Source organism: Melozone crissalis, unplaced genomic scaffold (assembly GCF_028551555.1).
Source record: "Melozone crissalis strain CALT ecotype California unplaced genomic scaffold, PUWL_Pcris_2 ptg000045l_1, whole genome shotgun sequence".
In the NCBI taxonomy this organism is placed as follows: domain Eukaryota; kingdom Metazoa; phylum Chordata; class Aves; order Passeriformes; family Passerellidae; genus Melozone; species Melozone crissalis.
In genome coordinates, this window is record NW_026535823.1 from 24,124,083 (window position 1) to 24,144,023 (window position 19,941).

Sequence of the window (19,941 nt, forward strand, 5' to 3'; positions counted from 1 at the left end):
TGGGTTTCATGTGGACTGTTTGCCTAATTGCATTCTCATTTAATGTCAGGCTTAATTAATGTCCTGCGTTGGTAATGGTAAAGATGAGAAATAGGGAAAGTCGTTGACACTGACTATTTATAACTGTCCAGTGGATGCAGTGTCATTAGGAGGGCTCTGGAAACTGTACATTTGGTTGACAGAGAAATACTCCATCATCACAGGAGCTGCTGAAATGTTCTGCAGGTGGTCTTTTCAGAGAACAAGTTGGGCATAAAGAAGGGAAGGTGCATTAGGAAGATTGATGGAGACTAAATATCCTGAAAGGTGAGTGAGAGAATGTTGTAAAGGAAGAGGTTTCTTCAGGCTTGGAATAATTCAGGGCCTGGAATTCACAAAGAGGTGTTAATGTTATTATGAGTTAAATAAAATAGAAAACTCATCTTGTAACCTAGTTGTGTGAGTGTGTTGTTGACATGTTCTCTCATATACAGATATGGTATATTTTTGAATCAGTGAGAAGTTTCTGGTCCAAATTTTCCAAAATGTTTTGCTGATTGTGCAGACAGTAAGGCAGTTCCTTCAAAGGATTTCATTTGTCATTGTAGGTGTGAGAAAATCCTTATGCTTCCTATATTTGTCGCTACTAAAGACAATTCTGCAAATGTTGACACTGTCATATTTTAAGACACGACTTATATTAAAAGCTTTTTGACAGTTTGTGTTCTTCTGTTTTGCTAGAAAAAACAAGTGCTTCTGCATCTCCAAGTGTGGTGTCTTCCCATTTTTTTGGGTACTCTGAATTTCTTGGGAATCTCTGGGTTCCAAAATGAGCACTTTGCAGGTGCTGATTTGCAAGATTAGAGTCTGTGACTTCCATGTGGAACAGGCATTTTGAAAAGCAGGAGTATAAAGTGTTAAAAGAAATTTCTGCTGGTTTTGAACCAGTGTTATGTAATTCTCAAAGTGCTTTTTGCAGTTCTTGGGTAAAAGCTCTGCAGAATTGTGTTAAATAGCGAGATGGGTAAATGGATGGGTTTCTGATGATAGCAAACAGGCCATCCCCTTCCCTGCTTGGGGTGCCCTGTGTTGCCCAGGAACAGCAGAGGATGGGCAGGGTTTAGCTGGATTAACATTGCTGTAGGGCTGTCAGTCACTGATGCCCATGGAGAAATGTTCTCCTAAAATGGCTTCTCCTTTTTGTGTCCTTCCTGCAAGAGATGTGAAAGTGCTGCTGCTGAGTACAGTGATAATGAATGATATGTCTTCAACTACTGAGTTTTCAATCATTTTTGTAAAAAGTGTGACTAATGCAGATTTAGGGGTGTTAGCTGATTGTGATCTTATTTGCTAACTATAAGCAGTCAGGAATTTATTTCTACTGTGATAGGTTTATTTTGTTAGTTAACTGAACACTTTTATTCCACCATTATTGCTCATGAATTTCAATTCATGTTTTAGCTGACAGAGTAAAATTTTCATACCTTTTCAAAACCAGGGTTTATTGGAATTGGAAGGTCACATAATGTCCTGAATATAATTCCAAAAGGCTAGTGTTCAGTTTCTACTTGATTGGTATATGATATTATGTGGACCAAAAAATGAGTGTGTTTATTCTTTCTCATCAGTAGTAGACAGTGGCAGAGTTTGGTTCACTTGTACTCTAAATTAACTTTGTGAAATCAAACCACTATGTGATGTAGACTAACTTTTTAAAAATGTTTAAAAGCACTAGAAAAGACGCTCGTGTTATGCGGAGTCTAAAAATCCCATTTGCCTGTTTGGAATTCCAGATGGAAGGGAATACTTTGCTCAACCAGACACTGTGATTCTTGATTAATGTGTGTATTAAAAATATGTAATTATTTAATGGAAAATTATGAAGACCATCTAATTCTTCCATGAGATTCTGCAGAAAGCTGAAATCAATCTAGTGGGATTTCTTTCTCCCAGACATTTTTGTGTATTTTTTTAGGGCTGTATTGTGCTTGGAAGGCTGTGCCAGCTGTTGATTGTCATCTTTCTCATGACTGTGATAAAAAGCCACTCAAGAAGGCTGAAATATGAGAACGTCATTAGCTTTCTTACTGGCAGAAGTGCTTAAAGAAGCCACAATAAAAAGAAAATAGATTGCATACTGAAATGAAAAAAAAAAAAAAAAAAAGCAGCTCCAGTGAGGTTTTGTTTAGACCCAAGAAAAAGGAAAAACATGGCAAGAAGGTTCTACAGGCATGAAGGGGAATAGTGAACTTGTGGCTAATGTGCAATGAGGGTGTGTGGGAAACGTCTGATGTGCATCACATGAGTCCTGCTGGTGTTTTGTTGTCAAAATTCAGCTGGTTGAGTTGTTTTTGGGTACCAGGTGCCACGTAGTAGTTTATGTTTACTGTGACTGACGTGGATCTGGTGTGGCTGACTTCAGGGGGAGGATGGATTTCTGTTTTTAAACTGATCTTAGGAGGCATTAGAAGCTTTTTTTTTAAATTAAAAATCCACTTGGGTTACTGAAAATGAAAGGTGGGATTTGTTTAAAGGTGGGAGATTAATTAAGAATAATAAGCAAAATGCCCCATATGTGCCTCATGTAGTTAGGAAAAGAAGAGCCACCATGTCAGAATAAAAACACAAACTAGGCAGGCAGTGGTGCTTTCTGTGCACACACAGCTTAAACCCCCCTGTGTTATTCAAGATTGCAAACAGTGCCCAGTTACGATTTTGAAAATACTGAAAATATTTTGCTTGTAATTAGATGAACACAAACAGATATATAGAAAGCATGTATGCTGTGCATTCAGCAAACTCCAGGTTTAAAGTGTATTAGGAAGAGAATAAATATCTCGTTTTGCACTGCCTCCTAAGGTGGAGGGAGGGAGGCAGGGATGGAGCAGGGAGAAAACAGAGGCAGTGGAAACAGCAGCAATATGTACGCTTGCCTGCCTGTCTCACATTAATGGAACAGCTTGCAAGGTCTACAGGGAATTTGCATTGGCTCTGTCACTGGTATTATTTAGTTCCTTATTTATTGCTAGTGGCTTGATTGTGCTGTATTTTCCCAGCAATGAAAGCTTTTAAAGATCATGTCTGACTCCTTTTGGACAGTGCTGTCCAATTTCTCTCTGCCTGCTACCAGCATGTTGAGACGATCCAAAAGGTAATCTAAGGATTTTCTGAGTTATTCTTACGATGTTTTTCTAAGCTACTTGTTTTAATACTGTTTAATCTTGCTTCTTTTTTTCCTGTTTTAACAGATTGAATCATATTCCTAGTACGTTAGATATGATTTCTTAATTTCTGAATGATTTGTAATTGTATTCATTGTAAAAATCATACTGTGCAGATCCACCGTTCGTTCTTTTTAAAGGTATTTATTTAAAGGCATTGTTCCTTCTCATACTATGTGAATATGATAAGGGGTTTGTTTCTGCAAAATGATGGATAGATGCTTACTGGAAGGAAGCTGCTTTATTATTTGAAGTAGCAAAACAGTATTATGTTGAAATAGGCAGCAAATGAAAGACTTGCAAATATTTTGACTTATAGCACTTACGGTCTTCACAGAGATATGCATAACCTTAAATTTTAAATAATGCTTAATACATTTAGCATCTTTCTTCTTATTATAGATGTGAATATGTTAATGTAGCAGTTAGTAGGATGAGTGTTTGCATTTACCTTGCTCTCTGGATTTTGATAAAATCCCATTGAAGTGTGTGAACTAATGAATGGTATCAGATCTGATGCTGTACAGGGTTGTCCCTTCAAGACTGGGAAATATCAACATAATTATCACTCATCAGGTGCTCTGTGAAGCTTAGCATTTGTAGCCTGAAAACTTACTGGTAAGACTGGTAGGTAGCTAATCCTGACTGAAGCAGTATATTCAGATTTATGAGTAAACAGTTGCAGCTGGTACCAGAATTTTGCAGCAGCTGGTTTGTTGATACAGTTAATAATCTGTGTAAGACTCAGAATATAAGCTTTGGCTTAGGTTAAGGATGAATTTTGTTCATCAGCTATCAGAAATTATATTAATCTTTTTTAGAGGATTAGCTTCTTACCAACTAATATTTCAGGGGACTCTTTAAATTTTGTTATTATTCCATATTTGTGATTTAAATTTTATTGAGGTTCTGTGCTGCCACCGACTTTTAGAAATCTTAGTGGCAATGAAGAAATATTTTGTAAATAAATAGGGATCTTAGTTGCCAGGAATTGCATTAGCAATGTTATTATTTTCAGAATTGTTGCCTTCAGCCTGTTTTTTAAAGTAAAAGAGCTCCTTGAGATTCAGGTTGTGTGTTGATGTCTCTCCTCCAAGCAGTAACTTTCACATCCATTGACCAGTTGTAGGAGTGGTTTCATAGAGTGACAGAAGTGACAAAGATGAAGCTTCACATTTTCTTACAGATTTCTTGAATTTGGCTGGGGAGAGGAAAGGGAGGCAAATTATTCTCCTGTGCCTCCATTTGCACAGGCTGAGGTAGGTTGGACTTGGCTTCCAGGTGCTCTTGGCCACCAAGCTGTGGGATGGGAGCAGCCTGGTGCAACGAGCCCTGGCTCGCTGTGGGAGCCAGGGGAGCTGGGCAGAGCCAGGAGCACAGGAGCTGCTTTGGGGCACGTGGGGAGGGAGCACACCTGTGCATAAGGAGATAACCTGTGTTAGACCTGCAGGTTCTGGGTCCTTTTATTATTGCTGCTTGTGCAGCTTTGGTTTCCTGAAGCTCTTCCACTACAGACGGTGTCTTATAGGTAGTATTTTGTGAAAATTTAGCAATAATAGTCTTCCAAAGAGAGTAGACACCCACAGTGTCTCTCACAACAAAAATAAACCTTCCTTGTCTTTCAATATCTTGTTAGTGTGCCATTTTGAATTTAAAATTACGCATCAAAGTCAGAAACAATTTAGAGATACTAACAAGGTTTCAGGTGTGATATTTTGTCAGAAAACTCCTACTCAAAATTTACAATTCCATTTATTGTTAGTAGTTGGAGTACAAAAAGAAAGAAATTGATCTGTAAATCCGCTGAGCGTCTTAATGGAAAAGAGATGACTTTTTATTGATTTAATCACATAAACGAGTATTAGGTATTTCAAAATGATCAAACAGCACTATGAGTATTCAGAGCAGAGAGCTGCTGCACGAAGTCATGTGGTGGAAATCCTATTTTGCACAGGATGGAAACTGCAGCCTTCAGCCAGCCTCAGCAATGAAATATTTGAGCATGTGTGACAGTTTGCTGGGAATATCACCTTCTGCCGAGCCAGGCTGGCCGCCTGCCAGCTCTTTGCCTGTGTCTTGGGGGAGATGGGTGGGCAGGTTGGGCTGGTCTGAGGAGTATTGTGATAAATCACTGCAATAATGTGATTCTTGCCAGGGTATCCATCCTGAAATCCCATGTCCACATATGCACTGACTGCTCCTGAGAGTATCTGGGCTGTGAGAGTGGTCACTGCACATGGAGTGCATTGCAATGCCATGACCTGGGTGGGTTTTTTTTTGTGCTAAGGTTCTCAGGATTGTGGCATCTGGACACTAAGAATGGAGTAGTCTATCACTAAATAAATAAATAAATATTTTTCAGTTTTAATTGGCCCCCTTTCGAAGCACAACGTTTGCTTTGTGCACTTCCTTTAAAAATTATGATTTCAATTTAAATTTCTCCTGTAACTTTGCAATCTTGGTCATTGCTTAACAGTAGAGAATTTTTTACTGTGACAAATATTTGATACGGTTTTCCCCTACTGCCTTTGTAAAACTTCTGTGCCGTCCTGTTGCATTAGTGATAGCTTGTGTGCTCTTAATTCAGGGCTTCTCCTCTTTGGTTTTCTCTCAGTTTTAATTTGGTTTCACATTGCAAGAAAGGGTTACTTGTGGTATTCTGCCTACTGAGCTACGGCACATTTCTCTATAATGGCTTCTGATATGTACTAAAAATCCTAGAGGGCTTGACTCCCATATGGCTTCCCCTGCATTAGGAGGCAAATGGGAAGGACTCCTCTTTCTGCTCGGTGCATTTTGTGGAAATGAGCTCTCCCTGCAGCTGGTGGGATTCTCGCCGCAGCTAATGGCTCTGGAAAAGTGAACCATCTGCTGCTCCGGTCAAAGTGCCTGCCTTGTTTCTTCTCCAGCCTATTCCCAGAAGGATAGAGAAAGTCAAGAGCAAACTGTAAATACATAAGTTTCTCATGGGAGGGGTGACATAAACATAAATCACATTTACCTGTCAAACTGGTTCTGTATAAATATTTATGAGTTTAAACTATAGGAGAAATATGAGAACTCCTCAAAGGGTTCAAAGGGCATATGGGGCTGGTATTCTGATATCAGCTCTACTGAGGCATTGCCTATTGAAATTTGATTATGGAAAGATAAAGCATAATTCTGATGTATTTAAATTAAATGTCTCTGCATTTAAGTCCTTTTGTTTCTTTACACTTTGGGCGTATCTTGAATATACTCTTGCAATGTGATATTAAGAACACTGTAGAATTGTGCTTGTTGTGTTTGCTGGTCTTGTAAAATTGACTTAGAATGCTGATTTCTAATGTTTCCTCATTTTTTCATTTTAATCCTCTCTGGGGTGAACCAGCTGTGGCTGTGGGTTTTAATGATATCACTTCTGTTTAGTGGCTTTCTCTTTGCAAAGTTAAGATGGGAGATTTGTAGGTTGAAGCGACTTGAAAGATAATTCTGGAGGATGAAAAAGGTGGATTTTTGTGAGGAAGGACATCTTGGATTTGTATCTACAATTGCCATTGATGCTTTAATTCTCTTTCCTCTTCTCCTTTTAATGGAAGGGCTTTAGCAGAACAAAAATTGGTTAAAATCACAAGAATTAACTGCTTGTAAAGTGTAAAGCAATCTTTAAGTAGCAAAATACCTCGAAGATCAGTGATTCTGTGGAAATCATCATATTTCATACAAACAGTTCCTTGGTAACTAAGAAAAATGTTTTTCATTATTGATATAGTCACCAACAGTAAGAGAAACCAGCTTTCACTGGGATGTAAATGGGTGAATGGCAATAATCAGGTGGCCAAGAACACATAAGTGGTGCTTTCTGAGGCATTGGTGTTTTTCTGGTAACTTTTCAGTTGCCATAACAGGACCACCTTAGACAGTGAGTCCATACATTTTTCCTCCAAATGTATTCAGTGTCTTTTTTATGCTGATTCATCTGGATTGACATTAAAAGCTGTGTGTGTCAGAAGGATGCCACCTCCTCCATATATACATTGTCACTTTGAAGAAAAACAATTAGTTTGATTCTAGCAGAATACTTACTTTTTTGTGGTAACATAAAACTAGCATTAAAAATGTGAGTCTATACTATAATTAACTTTAAAGTGACAGCTGTCTCACCACACATTTCCTTGCTTAAATGAATAACATAAGAAATATTTCCCTTATGTTGGGAAGGATAGGAAAGACCTGGAAATCTGATGCTTTTTATAATACTTAGCTCAATTCTTTTTGCCTAGCTCAGCATATTAAATGACCATCTGACACTCATAATTGGAGAGGAAATTTCATTCAAATTACTTCTGCTAGGTATTTCAATATGGCCTTAGGACAAAAGCACTGCTTGGGGGAGAAAAGATCTCCACCTTATCTTCTGAAAATCTCTTTATGACAATAGTCTGTTGGATTGCATGGAAATGTAATGCATATTTTGCTCACTAATGGATGAGTTTTGGGGAGCTTCCAATACACTCTCCATTACAGGATATTTGCACTACTTAAATACAATGAAAGAGTCTGGTCCAATGAACGGAAGGGAGGTCCTCCTAAAACCCCCAAACATTTGTAATGATTCAGGCAATCTGCCTGGACTGTTTGTATTTTCTAGTTTATGTGGGATTCTGTGTAAATCATATTTTATGTTGATTTTGAATACTGTTGGCAGATTCCCTCTTGACTAAAACCCAGGGAAAGGGTCTTAGAGGGTTAACATTGAAGTTTTGAGCCTTGAAAGCTTTTTGTTCAGATCGAAACTCTCTTGTATGCACATTTGGCTATTGCCCAGGACAAACCAGTTTTTCAAGTCAAAACCTTTGTGGAGAGGAAATGAAGCAACACACAAATTGCAGACAATTTCATGAATTATTTGGATCCTTCACATGAACGAGACTGCTGAGCATAAAATAATTTTTCACTGGTGTTTTAAGTGAGCTAAATGAAATAGTGGGGTAAAAGACTGGTTTGAGGAGAGTTATGAGGAAAAAGGAGATCCTGAACTTTACAGAGGACGTTCAGATCAGGTCAGTTCTGCTGTGGAAAGTAAGACAGAGAGTACACACTGGCACGTGATTGGCCTGGAAATGTGCAGTTCTTGTGTTTAATTGAAGTCGACACATTTGGGTGTTGGAATCCTTACAGAGTCTGTGCATCTGCTTGTTTTGACTGTTTTTTGTCTCTGACAAGCGCATTTTAAATCTGAGTGCCCACCAGCCTAAAGCTCTGGGATGGACTTGGAGATGTGTCTGGATGTGAGGAACCCCTGCCCATGCCAGGATGTCACTCTTTGCAGGCCCCTCTTCTTTGGGCAGGTGTGAAGTTGTGGTCAGGAGCAAACTAAGAGACATTCTCTGGTGCACCTGGGATTCCTCTTATTTTACTGCCAGCCGGATGTTGACCTTAAAAAGAACCGTACACCTTAGAGCAGTTTTTTTTTTTAATAAAAATGAGACTTTACTTAAGGAGTCAAGAGACACATTGCATGGCATGTCATCTTCTATCACCAGACACCTACGTGGCGAGAAATTACTTAGTTTTCAGCTGGGTGCTCAACACTTTGGATTGGCCACCATTTTAGTTACTATATTCAGCAAGTAAATATCTTCTCAAACTATAAGGAAAACACCTTTGAAGTGATTTGATTCTACATTTGTAGCTAATTATCAGATAATCCCTGAATAGTTTTTCTCCACTCGTAGCCCAATTATCTTTTTTTCCCTATTATTTTGAGGACTACAGATTAATACCTAATATTGTTCTTTATAATACCTAATTAATGTACCTAATTAATATCTTTATAATACCTAATGTTTTAATTAATGCCTAATAGTGTTCTTAGAGTAATTTGCTGATAAAATGAAACATACTTCTGTAGTGAAATGTCATAGGTTATTCCAGGCCTCTTAAATATTTAGTTTTAGAGTCTGTTTTTGTGGTTTTTGGTTTGTTGGGTTTTTTTTGGTTCTATGTCAGCTGAAGGTGGAAGGGTACAGAGAACTGGGATTCAGAAATCCAGTTCTGATCCTGAACAAATCAAATCCTGTGCAGGGGAGTCCTTGTGCCAGATATGAAATCCAAGCCACTTGATACCAGTCTCTTTTGTCTATCATTTTAGGCAATGCTATGCAGCAAGTTGGACGTGTTTTGAGATTGTAAGCTTAATCAATCACTATCTTCCCACAAAAACGCCTCAACTGTCATGTTTTATATGAGGACAAAGCTTAGTAACGTACTGAAAATCTAAGCAAGTGTTATACATCAGTATGATGTCTCCCCATATTCATTGCTGCCTGCTGTGTTTACGTAGCACTCAGCACATAATTTCAACTCCTTCAGAATTTACAGAAGATGTAAACGTCACTTGCCGTGTTCTGTTTGATGTTGAAGGAGTTCCTTGTGGTGTCATGCGACACTGGCAGTGAGCATGTGCCAGAGCAGAGGCTCTCAGTGACGTGAGGTAAAAAATCTTCTGCAGGCACACATGAGAACGGCCTTGCCCTGGATCTTTGTTCTCTGAGGAAGCAGGCTTGGATCCTGCGGTGCCATTTGAAATTACTTATTTCCAGTACATTGTGCGTTTTCCTGTCCTGTAATTTTTTTTTCCCAGTCTTGATTGCATGGTAAATTAGGATGTTACAATTAGCAGACCTAATTTAAATTAGGCATGATTGCTATGGAATTTGAATACCTGACTTTCTCTCAGTGTTTGCATTTGTCTTCCTCTGTGTCTTCATTTGTGTATGTTCTGCAATTTTCATGGGTCTCATTTGTTTTCCTGCTGGCCAAGCTGGTTTCAGTCTATGTGCAGAACAGAACTAGGGCAGCAAGAATGCTGGGATTTCACAACTCATGGCTCCCAGAAATGAATTTTACAACAATCTTTTACAGAAATAGGCTAATATTATTTAACAGCCCTATCTTTCCCCACTTTGTCTCACAGAAAATTTGGGCTGTGTTTTCCTGTGCTTGTGAGTTTCTGCTGGAGTTTGTTAGACACCATTTGTAAAAATAAGGCACAGATGTTCTTAGTTCCTTTAGTTATGAATAAGTATATAAAGTATTCAAAAATCTTTTAGCAGTTTCTTTGTTTGCATTCTGATCCAATTTTGCACAAGGTACATTTATTAAATATCTGCTTTTTTGAACAGTTGTGTAAATTATGGCTCTGATTTTACTAGGTTTTGGTTTTTTCATTCTTTTATGATTTCTTTTTGTTATCACTGCTACCATCCATTTATTTTTGATACAATAATATATTTATACGTACTGCTCTCTACCATCTTACTGGAAATGATTTTGATTTTACTTTTTAGCCTTCTTAAGTAGAATAGCTCTTAAAACAAGCACCCCTTCTTGACAGTGATGAGCTGCTTCACCCTTTGGATGTACTGCTGGTACAAGCTTTAGCTGTCAGCTTGTGACTTCTAATGTTTGTGTTTTTCTTCTGCTCCGTTTTGTGAATGGTTGTTCCAGCTTCAGTCCTCTAAAATTTCAAAACCCTGTGTGTGTGTGTATCTATTTGCAGTACACATTTGTATAGTTATTAAACGGGAACAGCCATCCTTGTATGAAAAATTGATGGCTGTTGGATAATGAACATTTGGCTCAGCAAGTAGGCTTTACACAAAAGAATGAGGTTTAACATGTAATCAGGCTTGATTGTTCCAGAAACTTCCCCTTGCTGCAGATCTGAGGGCTGCTCTGTGTGCCAGGGCAGGATCTGCACTCGGGGCCTCCCCTTCTCCTCCTGCCCTTGGTGGTTTTGTTGCTCCATTAACAGGAGATGACTTCTACAGGTGTATTTTCTTATTATTCTAGTAGTCAGCTTATTTGATCTGATATACACTGCTGTATAGCTGTCTAATGTGTTTTTGTAAATAATTTTTTCATGTCTTTTTAAGTGTGTTGTTTTTATCCAGGGCAGTGGTTTATTGACAGACCTGTCTGTGTAAATGAGTAAGGACCACATAAACTGAATGCTTTACTTCAACACTGCAATGTATCTCTCTACATGAATTTACACCAGTTTTAGTTGCTGCACTGAGCATTTTCAATGTCCACAGAACTTCAGCTCCTGTCTGGCCCCTTCTTTGATGTTTAGAGCCAATTCTTATCTCAGTAGCCTCTTTTCCCTCTCTGCCATTCTGTGAGTGCATTGATTAGAGAGGTCCCAAGCAACATTTCCCTTTCCAAAGCTGAAGGGAGCAACCTGAGCCATCTGTATTCTCTCTCTGTATCTGTTTTGAATTAAAGCACCACCTTGGCAAACACATCTCACCTTTGCCTGCTCTGGTAGGAACTGCTCTGCTCAGCCCTGGTGGAGTCCAGGCAGGCAGAGCATGGCATTTTCCTGTCTAAGCTTAGTCCTGGACAAATGTCAAAAGTTTTGTAGCCTGCCCACTGAGATTGCAGGCTTGTTTGGCCCGGGTATTTTCCTAATATATCCATTGGACTATTATCAGTCTACCTTAGTACACTCATGCTTTGCTGTTATTTTTTAGAGATGTTCTTGAGGATTTTTCTCCCATCTTTGTGTGTGTCTGTGCAAACATGAGCAACAAACTGTTTTCAGTGTTTCTCTTTGAAGGCCTTTAGAGGCTGAATTTTTGTGTGTACATGTGTATACATATTTTAATACTTGCACAGAAAAGTGGTTTTACCCTCTTGAGGAAATGAACCTTTCTTCCTTGGACTGTCTTTTAGAAGGATCCTGTTCTTTTTTTTCAAATTTTATTAAATTGATGCTGATATTTTTCTTTTGATTTTATTTTGTAAGAAACTGCTAAGAGTTGGAAAACAATATTGCTTTAGGAAGGAGAGGGTCTTGGTGATGAAAATAGAAAGCACATTCTCACCTTCTAAGTTTAGAAGCAAAAGTATAAATGTAAATGGTAATTGTAAGGTAGGCAGATGGAGACTGATTTTCTGCATCTATGTCATTACCTACTGCACCTTGCAACTGGGGATGAATTTGAGAATTGTTTACCTATTCAATGAATATTTTTCTATATATTCAAATTCTGCAAAGTTAAGAAAGGCAAAATGGAATCCCAATAAGATAAAAGAGCATGATTCTCATAGCAGGTAATGGTTAGGGCAGTGCCTGGGTCAGAAAGATAAGGAGGGATGAGAGTGTTGATGTAGCAGTGGTGCAAAGCATGGTAATATATATTTTGCAGCTTGCCTTGGTTTTTTGGGTATTTTTTAAAAGGTTAGATATTTTGGTCCCTTTAGCTTCTGTGTTGAATCCAAAATATCTACAAAGCCTTTCTGTTAAAAGATATGTAGAACTGAAAAATTGAGGGATGGTGGTTTTACAAAAAGCTGCCTAAAAATGGTGTGGAATTAGTTGCTGATGAAGAACCAGGGGAGTGGGTTTATTGTCTAACAACATGCTCTGTTTGTTGTCTGCTCTTCTGGCACATTTGTCCACATGTGGTGCCGTGTTCTGTTCAGGATTTTCTGTGCTCTGGTATGCTGGAAGCTGCTTGCAAGTTAAATACGCTGGGTGATGCTTAAGGAGGTTGATGTCGCAGAGCGGAGGATGGCAGGAAGTGAGGCTCATGTGCAAAAAGCAGAGGCACCAGGGCTGGAAGCACAGCCCAGCACTTGTCTGAAAGCCACAGCAGAGATGTAGTTCCAGCTGGGAGGAAAGCACATCACAAGTGTAACATTCTGCCAAGCAAGCACAAACCCTGACACTCTTCAGTTGGTCTCCATAGCTGGAGAAGATGAGTCTTACCAACAGAGCCAAACCTTTCCAGTGGAGCTCAGGAAAGCACCTTAAGAACTTGTATTTTTAAAATGTGCAAATAATTTGATTGCAAACATCCTAGTTTTGTTCAGAATGTTGCCACCCTGGTTATTACTCTACTGGTTGGCCGTGTGAAAATCTGTGTTCTATGCAGTAGAGGCAACTCCCTGGACAGTCTGGAGATTAATTCTAGAATAGTGTATTGTTAGAATAGATTTAAAATTAGATCAGTAATTAATGCTCATGCTGAGGTTTGGAACTGCAGGTAGCTGGTAATGAGCTAATTTGTAACATTTTTTGATTCTTAAACTAAGAAAATGCTCTGAAACAAAATGAAGAGAACTGATTGTGTTGCATGCTACAAAACAACCAAATGAGTTTTCTTATTATGTTATGTAGCATTTACATTAAACCTGAAAAACTTTCTTTCCATTTTCAGCTCATTTGCTTTTTTTGCTGGGTGCATCTTTGGGGAGAGTGTTTAGAGTAGGTTTGTTATATTGCACACCTGTATAAAATTGTACACTCCATGGTTAGAGGATTTGAAACAATATAAAATCACTTTGTCATTTCATTCTGGAATTTGTTTACTTGTATTTTTTGGAGGAAAAGAAATGTGATAAACCAGCTTCTGTGAGAATTGCCAAGTAGAGACTTATTTAAAAAGCAGCTATGCTATGTGAAGCATTTAATAATAGATTTGGAGGAAATGGGAAATGAAAGTATGCGGTTATGCTTAGCATTCATTCAATCAGCCTTTCACACTTTGTGATGTAACTTCATGGCAGTATAATGCATAACACAACTGAAGTAGGAGATAGGAGTGCTTGAGAAGGTTTGTTTTATGTTTTTGCCCATTAAATAATGTCTGTATTTGTTCTGAGATCTCTCTTCCATAATCAGAGATTTTTTTTCTTACTTTTGTTCCTTTATGCTAAAACAAAGATAGGCTTGGAGTGTATTCAGAATAAAGTGGATTTACGTAGTTGAGAACGGCTGTACCAGTCACTGTAATTTGTTGTGACATCTCATTTTGTTTGGCCTTGCAGAGTTGTTCCTGTGTTGTTAATAATGCAAAAGGTCTGGACTATACAGAGTGGTGTAAGCAGGTGTGCACCAGCCTCAAGCATTAGGCAAATTAGACATAAATTTGGTGTTCACTGGCAATTCCAGCCTTTTCTTTTGTAATTTCTTAGCTTGCGGTGATGCCGCTTCTTCAATTCGAGCTGTAAATGAAGTAGGAGGGCTTGTCTAACTTATAGCTTGGTTTAGATGAAAGGAAAATGGCCTTTCATGCAATAAGTTAATTCCTAAGTACAAAGATGTTAATTTTCCTTAAAACAAAAGAACCATCTGCACCCATTTTACTCCTTGCTTTGTGAGTCTTGCATTGCTTGACTCTGTGTTTACCTCGGTTAATGTGCTTGGTAGCAGGCTGAGAGATGTGGTGGCATTGTGGAAAATGATGTTTTACCCCCAAGCACTCTGGATATCTGTACAGAAGCACAACCCACACTTCAAAAGCTGACTGCATCTTTTTCCTCTGTGCTCTTCTTTTTTTGTCCAGTTTATGCTGTCTCATGGGCATCAAAACAATGGGCAGTGCAAATTTGAGTGGAGCCTGGCCTGCTGAACAACTTGCATCTGTTACTATGCTTGTAGTAATTAAATTGTAGGAAACGTTTTGTGGAAGAGGACCCTGCACTCAGGCAGTTGGTTTTCATTCTTGTTTTTATTTAAGTTCCAAAGTTAAATCCTATTTGAAGTTCTTCAGAAAGATGGTGGAAACAGGAATACTGTAATCCAGTCTCAAGATCATGGGAGTTAGGGATTGATTTTATAGAGGAGTGAATGGCAGGTACAGATTGTCCAGAGATGCACTGGATAAAGGCTCCTTACTTCTTTCGTCTGGCCAAATAACCAGGAAGGAATCCAAATTCAGGATGTTTCCTTCCTCCTGGGACATTATTGACAGTAAATAAAAAGCAGTTTTCCTAGGTGATGTTGTGAAGAAGATAGTTCTGTGTCTGTTGTGGTGGAGACTCTGCCTGCAACCTTTAAGAAGTTGCTTGTTGGACTCGTGCTTCCATCCTTCATATCTTAACCATGTGTAATTGTTTTTCTTTACAACAAAAGAAGTGTTTATTGTAGGAATGTGCAACCCCCCACACCTACACCATGAATAATAACACTTTCCCCCCCCCCCCAGTTATTCTAGGATGAATAATTCTTAAACTATTCTTGAGTGTGGAAAAAAAAAGAAATCAGTTGAACCAGATGCTTACTTATCTATTTTAGAGAACTAATTATCCCTGTTGTTGGTAGTGCTAAAGCTTACAAAATTGCTTCCATCTTTGAATTACTATAATTAAGACGATAACTTCCACATCTAGTTAACATTGCTGTGCAGCTGCTGCATTCATTGACATGCAGATTTTGGATTTTGTAAATTTTCTGTCATTGTGAATAAAAATTTTAAATACTTATTTTCATTTCCAAAATGTCTGTTTCTCATAAAGAACTCTTTGTAAAGCAAATCAACTGAAACCAAACTTCTGTAATATCAGAGGAGAATCTGGTGAAGTTTGGTTAGGTGATATTACATTTTAGGAAAATATGTAACCACAAATAACTTTAGTGGATATGACTGCTCTGAATTTGGATCCCGATTCATAGGGATTTGGGGTCACTAAATGGAGTGTCGAATCTGGAACAAGTCTGATGTTTGGCTTCTGAAATGCTATTTTGTAAGAAGTTAGTGCAGGAGTTAATCTGGCACTCTGACAACCTGAGGTAGTTCAAGAAATTTTAAAATTAAAATTTTTGGTTGAAGATTGGTCTTGATGATCTTGTAGTTCTTTTCTAATTTTAGTGATTCTATGACAAATCAATAATATAAATAAAATGCATTCATGAACAGTAACCAAAATGTGATTTAAGCTGTACTTTTTCCAAGTATCTTATTTCTTCAAGTTGATTTCTGCCCAAGTCAATGAGAAAGCTCATGCAATCAGTGTTATCAGTGTTACTCTGTTTACTTACATACTCCAGCAGTTTCAGCTACGAGAAATTCCTCAAGGCCTGTAAATTCAGATGGATTTTGAGAAACTTCCTTATCATTATTCATTTATAATAACCAGCATCCCTATGAAATTGCATGATGGTGGTTGGTTATTTATATTTACATTATTTTTTTCTGTGGCCCTCGCTTTCATTACACGGATGCCTCCTGGGCATTAATCCGTTTTGCTCAGTGAGTTGAAGATGTCCTCTGAGTAAACTGCTAAAACAAAGAATCAAATATCGATTCATGCTGAAACTGAGTCATTGATTTCTTTTCCAAACTGAGTAGGCACAAGAAACAAGGTGCACTCGTGTTGCTCATTTCAGAGGCTTGCCCTGGGCTTGGCCATGGGTGAGGAGGAGGAGGAGGCTGGTTGGGGTGCAGATGAAGAGCTGGGGGCTGCGTGCAGGTCGCAGGTACAAGGCCAAAAGTGCTCAGAAATAACTCTGGGCAAGGGTGCTGCCTGGGGGCACATTGCAGTGGGTCCAAAGGCAGTGTCCAGTTACCGGAGCCGTGCGATGTCCTGCGGGGTTCAGTTTCAGGAGCGCGTTGGGGACACTTCAGTACACGTAACAAATTATATTTTTACTGCAGGCAGAGAAGTTAACTCCAGAAACAGAGTAAAAGCTCTATTTCCATAGCTGTCCAAAGGCATTGTTTCAGCTGTTTCAATGTAAGATATCCATTTTACTATTTAGAATTAAACCGAGGTGCTGCTGTGATCTCACAGGTTTCTGGACGCGGGTTTGGCTGTGTGCGTGTTTGACCAGGGGAGGGAGGGCAGCACCTCCAGAGCTCTGCATGGGCTGGAGCTCAGCCCTACAGCTTTGAGCCCTACGGAAACGCTGTGCTTTTAAAATTGTGTTTTGCCTAAGCTGGAAGACCTGGAGGGGATTTGGTCTCTGAAATGATGAAGTGAGATCTGAGAAAAAAAAACGGTTAACAAGACCCATAGCAAATTGTGAGAGAAAAGGAGGTTCAGGGCAGGACTCACCTTGTGTTTAATGAAAGCAGCAAAACTTTGGCTTATAAACAAATAATAATGCTTGAAATCTCTGTGGACTGGTTAAAAACTGATTTTTTTTTTCTAGTTAAAAAGTAAGCTGTAGCCAACCTTCTCCCCTTTTACTTTCTCCTATTACTCCTGTTTTCTTATGTAGATTGAATTAATTTTTGAGCAAGAAAACATACAGTATTGTTTCAAGAATCCACAAATGGTAATAAAAAATAATTAATGCAATTTAAAGGATTAATAACATGATCTCCTCATTATCTTTGGCCTGGTAGCTCACTTTTGAGCCGAGCACTGTCTGTCTGGCTAAAATGAGCCTTCCAGGAAATAATTTTTTTTTCCAGTGGAATTGCTTCTGCCAACACTTAAATTGACTAGTTTGAATTTCTTTGGCACTAAGCCCTGCTTAAAGCCAGCTTTGCTTCCTTCATATTTATCTGTTCTTTAGGAGGTGCTCAAATGCTGTCATAGTGACTTGTGGGGGGAGAGCTCATCCCACTGAACTCTGCTCGTTACCTCCTCCCTTCACCCTTTTTTGTTTTAGTGCCTACCAGAACTTCATCACTCTTGTTCTGCATTTCCTCTAGGATTCCTACATCTCTTAAAAGCTTTTTCTCTATATGCAGAGAGCTCTCTTCCACCAGTAGAGAGTGTGATTGTACTTGTGTATTTTTCTCAACATAGAACATGAATTTGAGAAGCTGGGTGTTGTGTTTTTAGTCTCTGTGTTTAAGTTTTGCCTTATTGCCAACACACATAAGTCATAGCAATGGCTAAACAGACCCAAGTGATGTTTCTCTTTTGCACATGAGAGATCCAGGAAAATTAAAAGTTATCCAATGCTAAGGGTGCAAAGAGAGTAATGTTTTATTCCAAACTTGGGCTAGGCTTTCACTCCAAGCCATCCCCTCCTCTGGGTACATTTGTGTAAACCTGACCTATTTTAAGGGGTCTCAGCTGTGCTTGCTCTCCATCCCCTTAACCCTTTCTCTTTTGGCTCCTTATATTGGCAAAGACAGCAAAGAAAATGGGTTTATAAAACTCTGTTCAATTGGGAAAATGCAGGCAAGCAGTTAAAAAGCTCTGAGGCTCTGAGTTTGGGACAGTTCACTTCCCCTGTTATGCTGTGGTTTAAATATACCAAGTTTCCATAGTCAGCTCCAGACATTGCTGTGGTAAAGTGTGCTTTAGGAACTCTCTTTAGCAAAGAGATAAAATTGAAGAGAATGGAGCTCTGTTTTCTCACTGTACTAGTGGTTTTTGTTGAGCAAGATCTTAAATTCTTACATTATATTTGATACTAAATACCCAGGATTTTTTTATTTCTTACATAGTAATATATATTACACTAGAATACTAAGGAATTTCATGATTCAAGAAAGATTTTGTGCTAATGTAAACAATGATTATCTGGTATTAATGTTGGAATTGAATATTCTGTGGTTTTTTTCGGCAGTTACTGGAATAGTGTAACTGAAAACATGTTAAAAATATCTGTGAACTGGGATTTTAAGCTTCTTAAAATCAGGCTGTTAGTTTTTCCATGAGATGTGCACAATGGCAATCAGTTTTTGGATGGACTGCTGTTGAATAATACATGAATGTAAATGGAGATTGTATGGAATCAGTTGGATAATTCTGAGGAATGCTTTAAGTACACTAAAGAGCCTGAATAGCAGTTAATGGTGCTTCAACTTTATTACTGTTTATTATAGTTGGCAGTTCAGTTGTATTTTTTTCTGCGTCAAGTTCTCCAGTTTCCTATAGAACAGCAATAAAATAAGCTTACAAATAATAATAGTCAGATGCACTGTATCCTGTGGCAGCAAAATACTTTTGCATTAAATTGTAGCTCTTGGCAGGCCGAGTGTGTTTATTGTTGGGCAGCTTCAGCAGATCAGTCAGTGCACCAAGGACCTGGCAGGCGTCAGCATTTGGGGTCTGCAAGCAAAGAGACTTTTCCTGTGCCTGGGGAACCCAGTGTGGAGCTTCACAGGGCACCCCTGGAGCGGGGCCAGAGAGCTCCTTCCTCAGCCTTTGCTCAGCTTTCCCTGCTCCTGGCTGTTCTCCCACCCCCATCAGCACCAGTGGGATTCTAGGGACCTGTTTTGGGAACTGCTGAAGTGAGCAGGAATGTTTGTGCCATGGGGGAAGCAAGCTGGAGGCACAGAGAATGGATGAATGTAGCTGTGGTGCTGGGTCAGTTCTGAGATTTTGCTGACAATTTCATTTCTTCTGTTTAAACAGCAGGAGAAGTGGCAATCACAAAGGGATTTAACTGTCTAACTGCTCTTCTTCACAGATCCCATGATTTAAAAATGTTTCCCTCACCCACTGTGATTCCTTTTGTCATCTTCAGAGCTAAATGTTTGCTACCAGCAGTCACGAGCTGGGAAGCAAATGGAGGAACACATCCTTCTCTTCACTTGGCTCAGCTTTCCCAACAGGGGAAAAATAAATCTGAACTGTCCCATAAGAAGTGTCACTTTCCTTGCTGGAGCAAAGTCAGGGCAGTGAGTGGAGTTGATGTGGTGGAGGCGTGTCTGAAACTTGCTTTGCAGAGTTTTCCATTGGTATTGCCACATGTGTTCACAAAGAGTTTTGGATCCCAGGCTTTAAGTTTGATTAGTAATCCCACTCATCTTCTGGGTTGTGCTAACACTTTGCTCTGTAATTTTAACTCTGCCCTAAGGAATATGCTCTAGTTTCTTATAACCGAGCCAATAATTGTAACGGATTTATTTGCTACGTTGGGTATTGGTAGGAGTATCCAGAACACTCTGGGCTATATTACATTGTTTTTTGCTTTTTGTGCAAGTTGTAAAGCATGAGTAGCACATATTCTGTGAATCAGGAATAAATTACCAGCTATCTCCAGTGGCCTGTGCAACAA

The 19,941-nt window shown here is 38.9% G+C and overlaps 1 protein-coding gene across 5 annotated transcripts in view; it reads left to right on the top strand.

Annotated features, from left to right (window-relative positions):
- MAST2 (microtubule associated serine/threonine kinase 2) overlaps positions 1 to 19,941 on the top strand; it is a 186,454-nt gene that overhangs the window by 100,550 nt on the left and 65,963 nt on the right. The window contains exon 1 of one of the 5 annotated variants that reach the window (XM_054285563.1): positions 3,047 to 3,130. The exons of the other annotated variants lie outside the window; for them this stretch is intronic. Within the exon in view, the coding sequence (XP_054141538.1) occupies positions 3,057 to 3,130 (74 nt within the window). The 5' untranslated portion in view covers positions 3,047 to 3,056. Of the gene's footprint in view, positions 1 to 3,046; positions 3,131 to 19,941 lie in introns of those variants that run through there. 5 annotated transcript variants of the gene reach the window in all.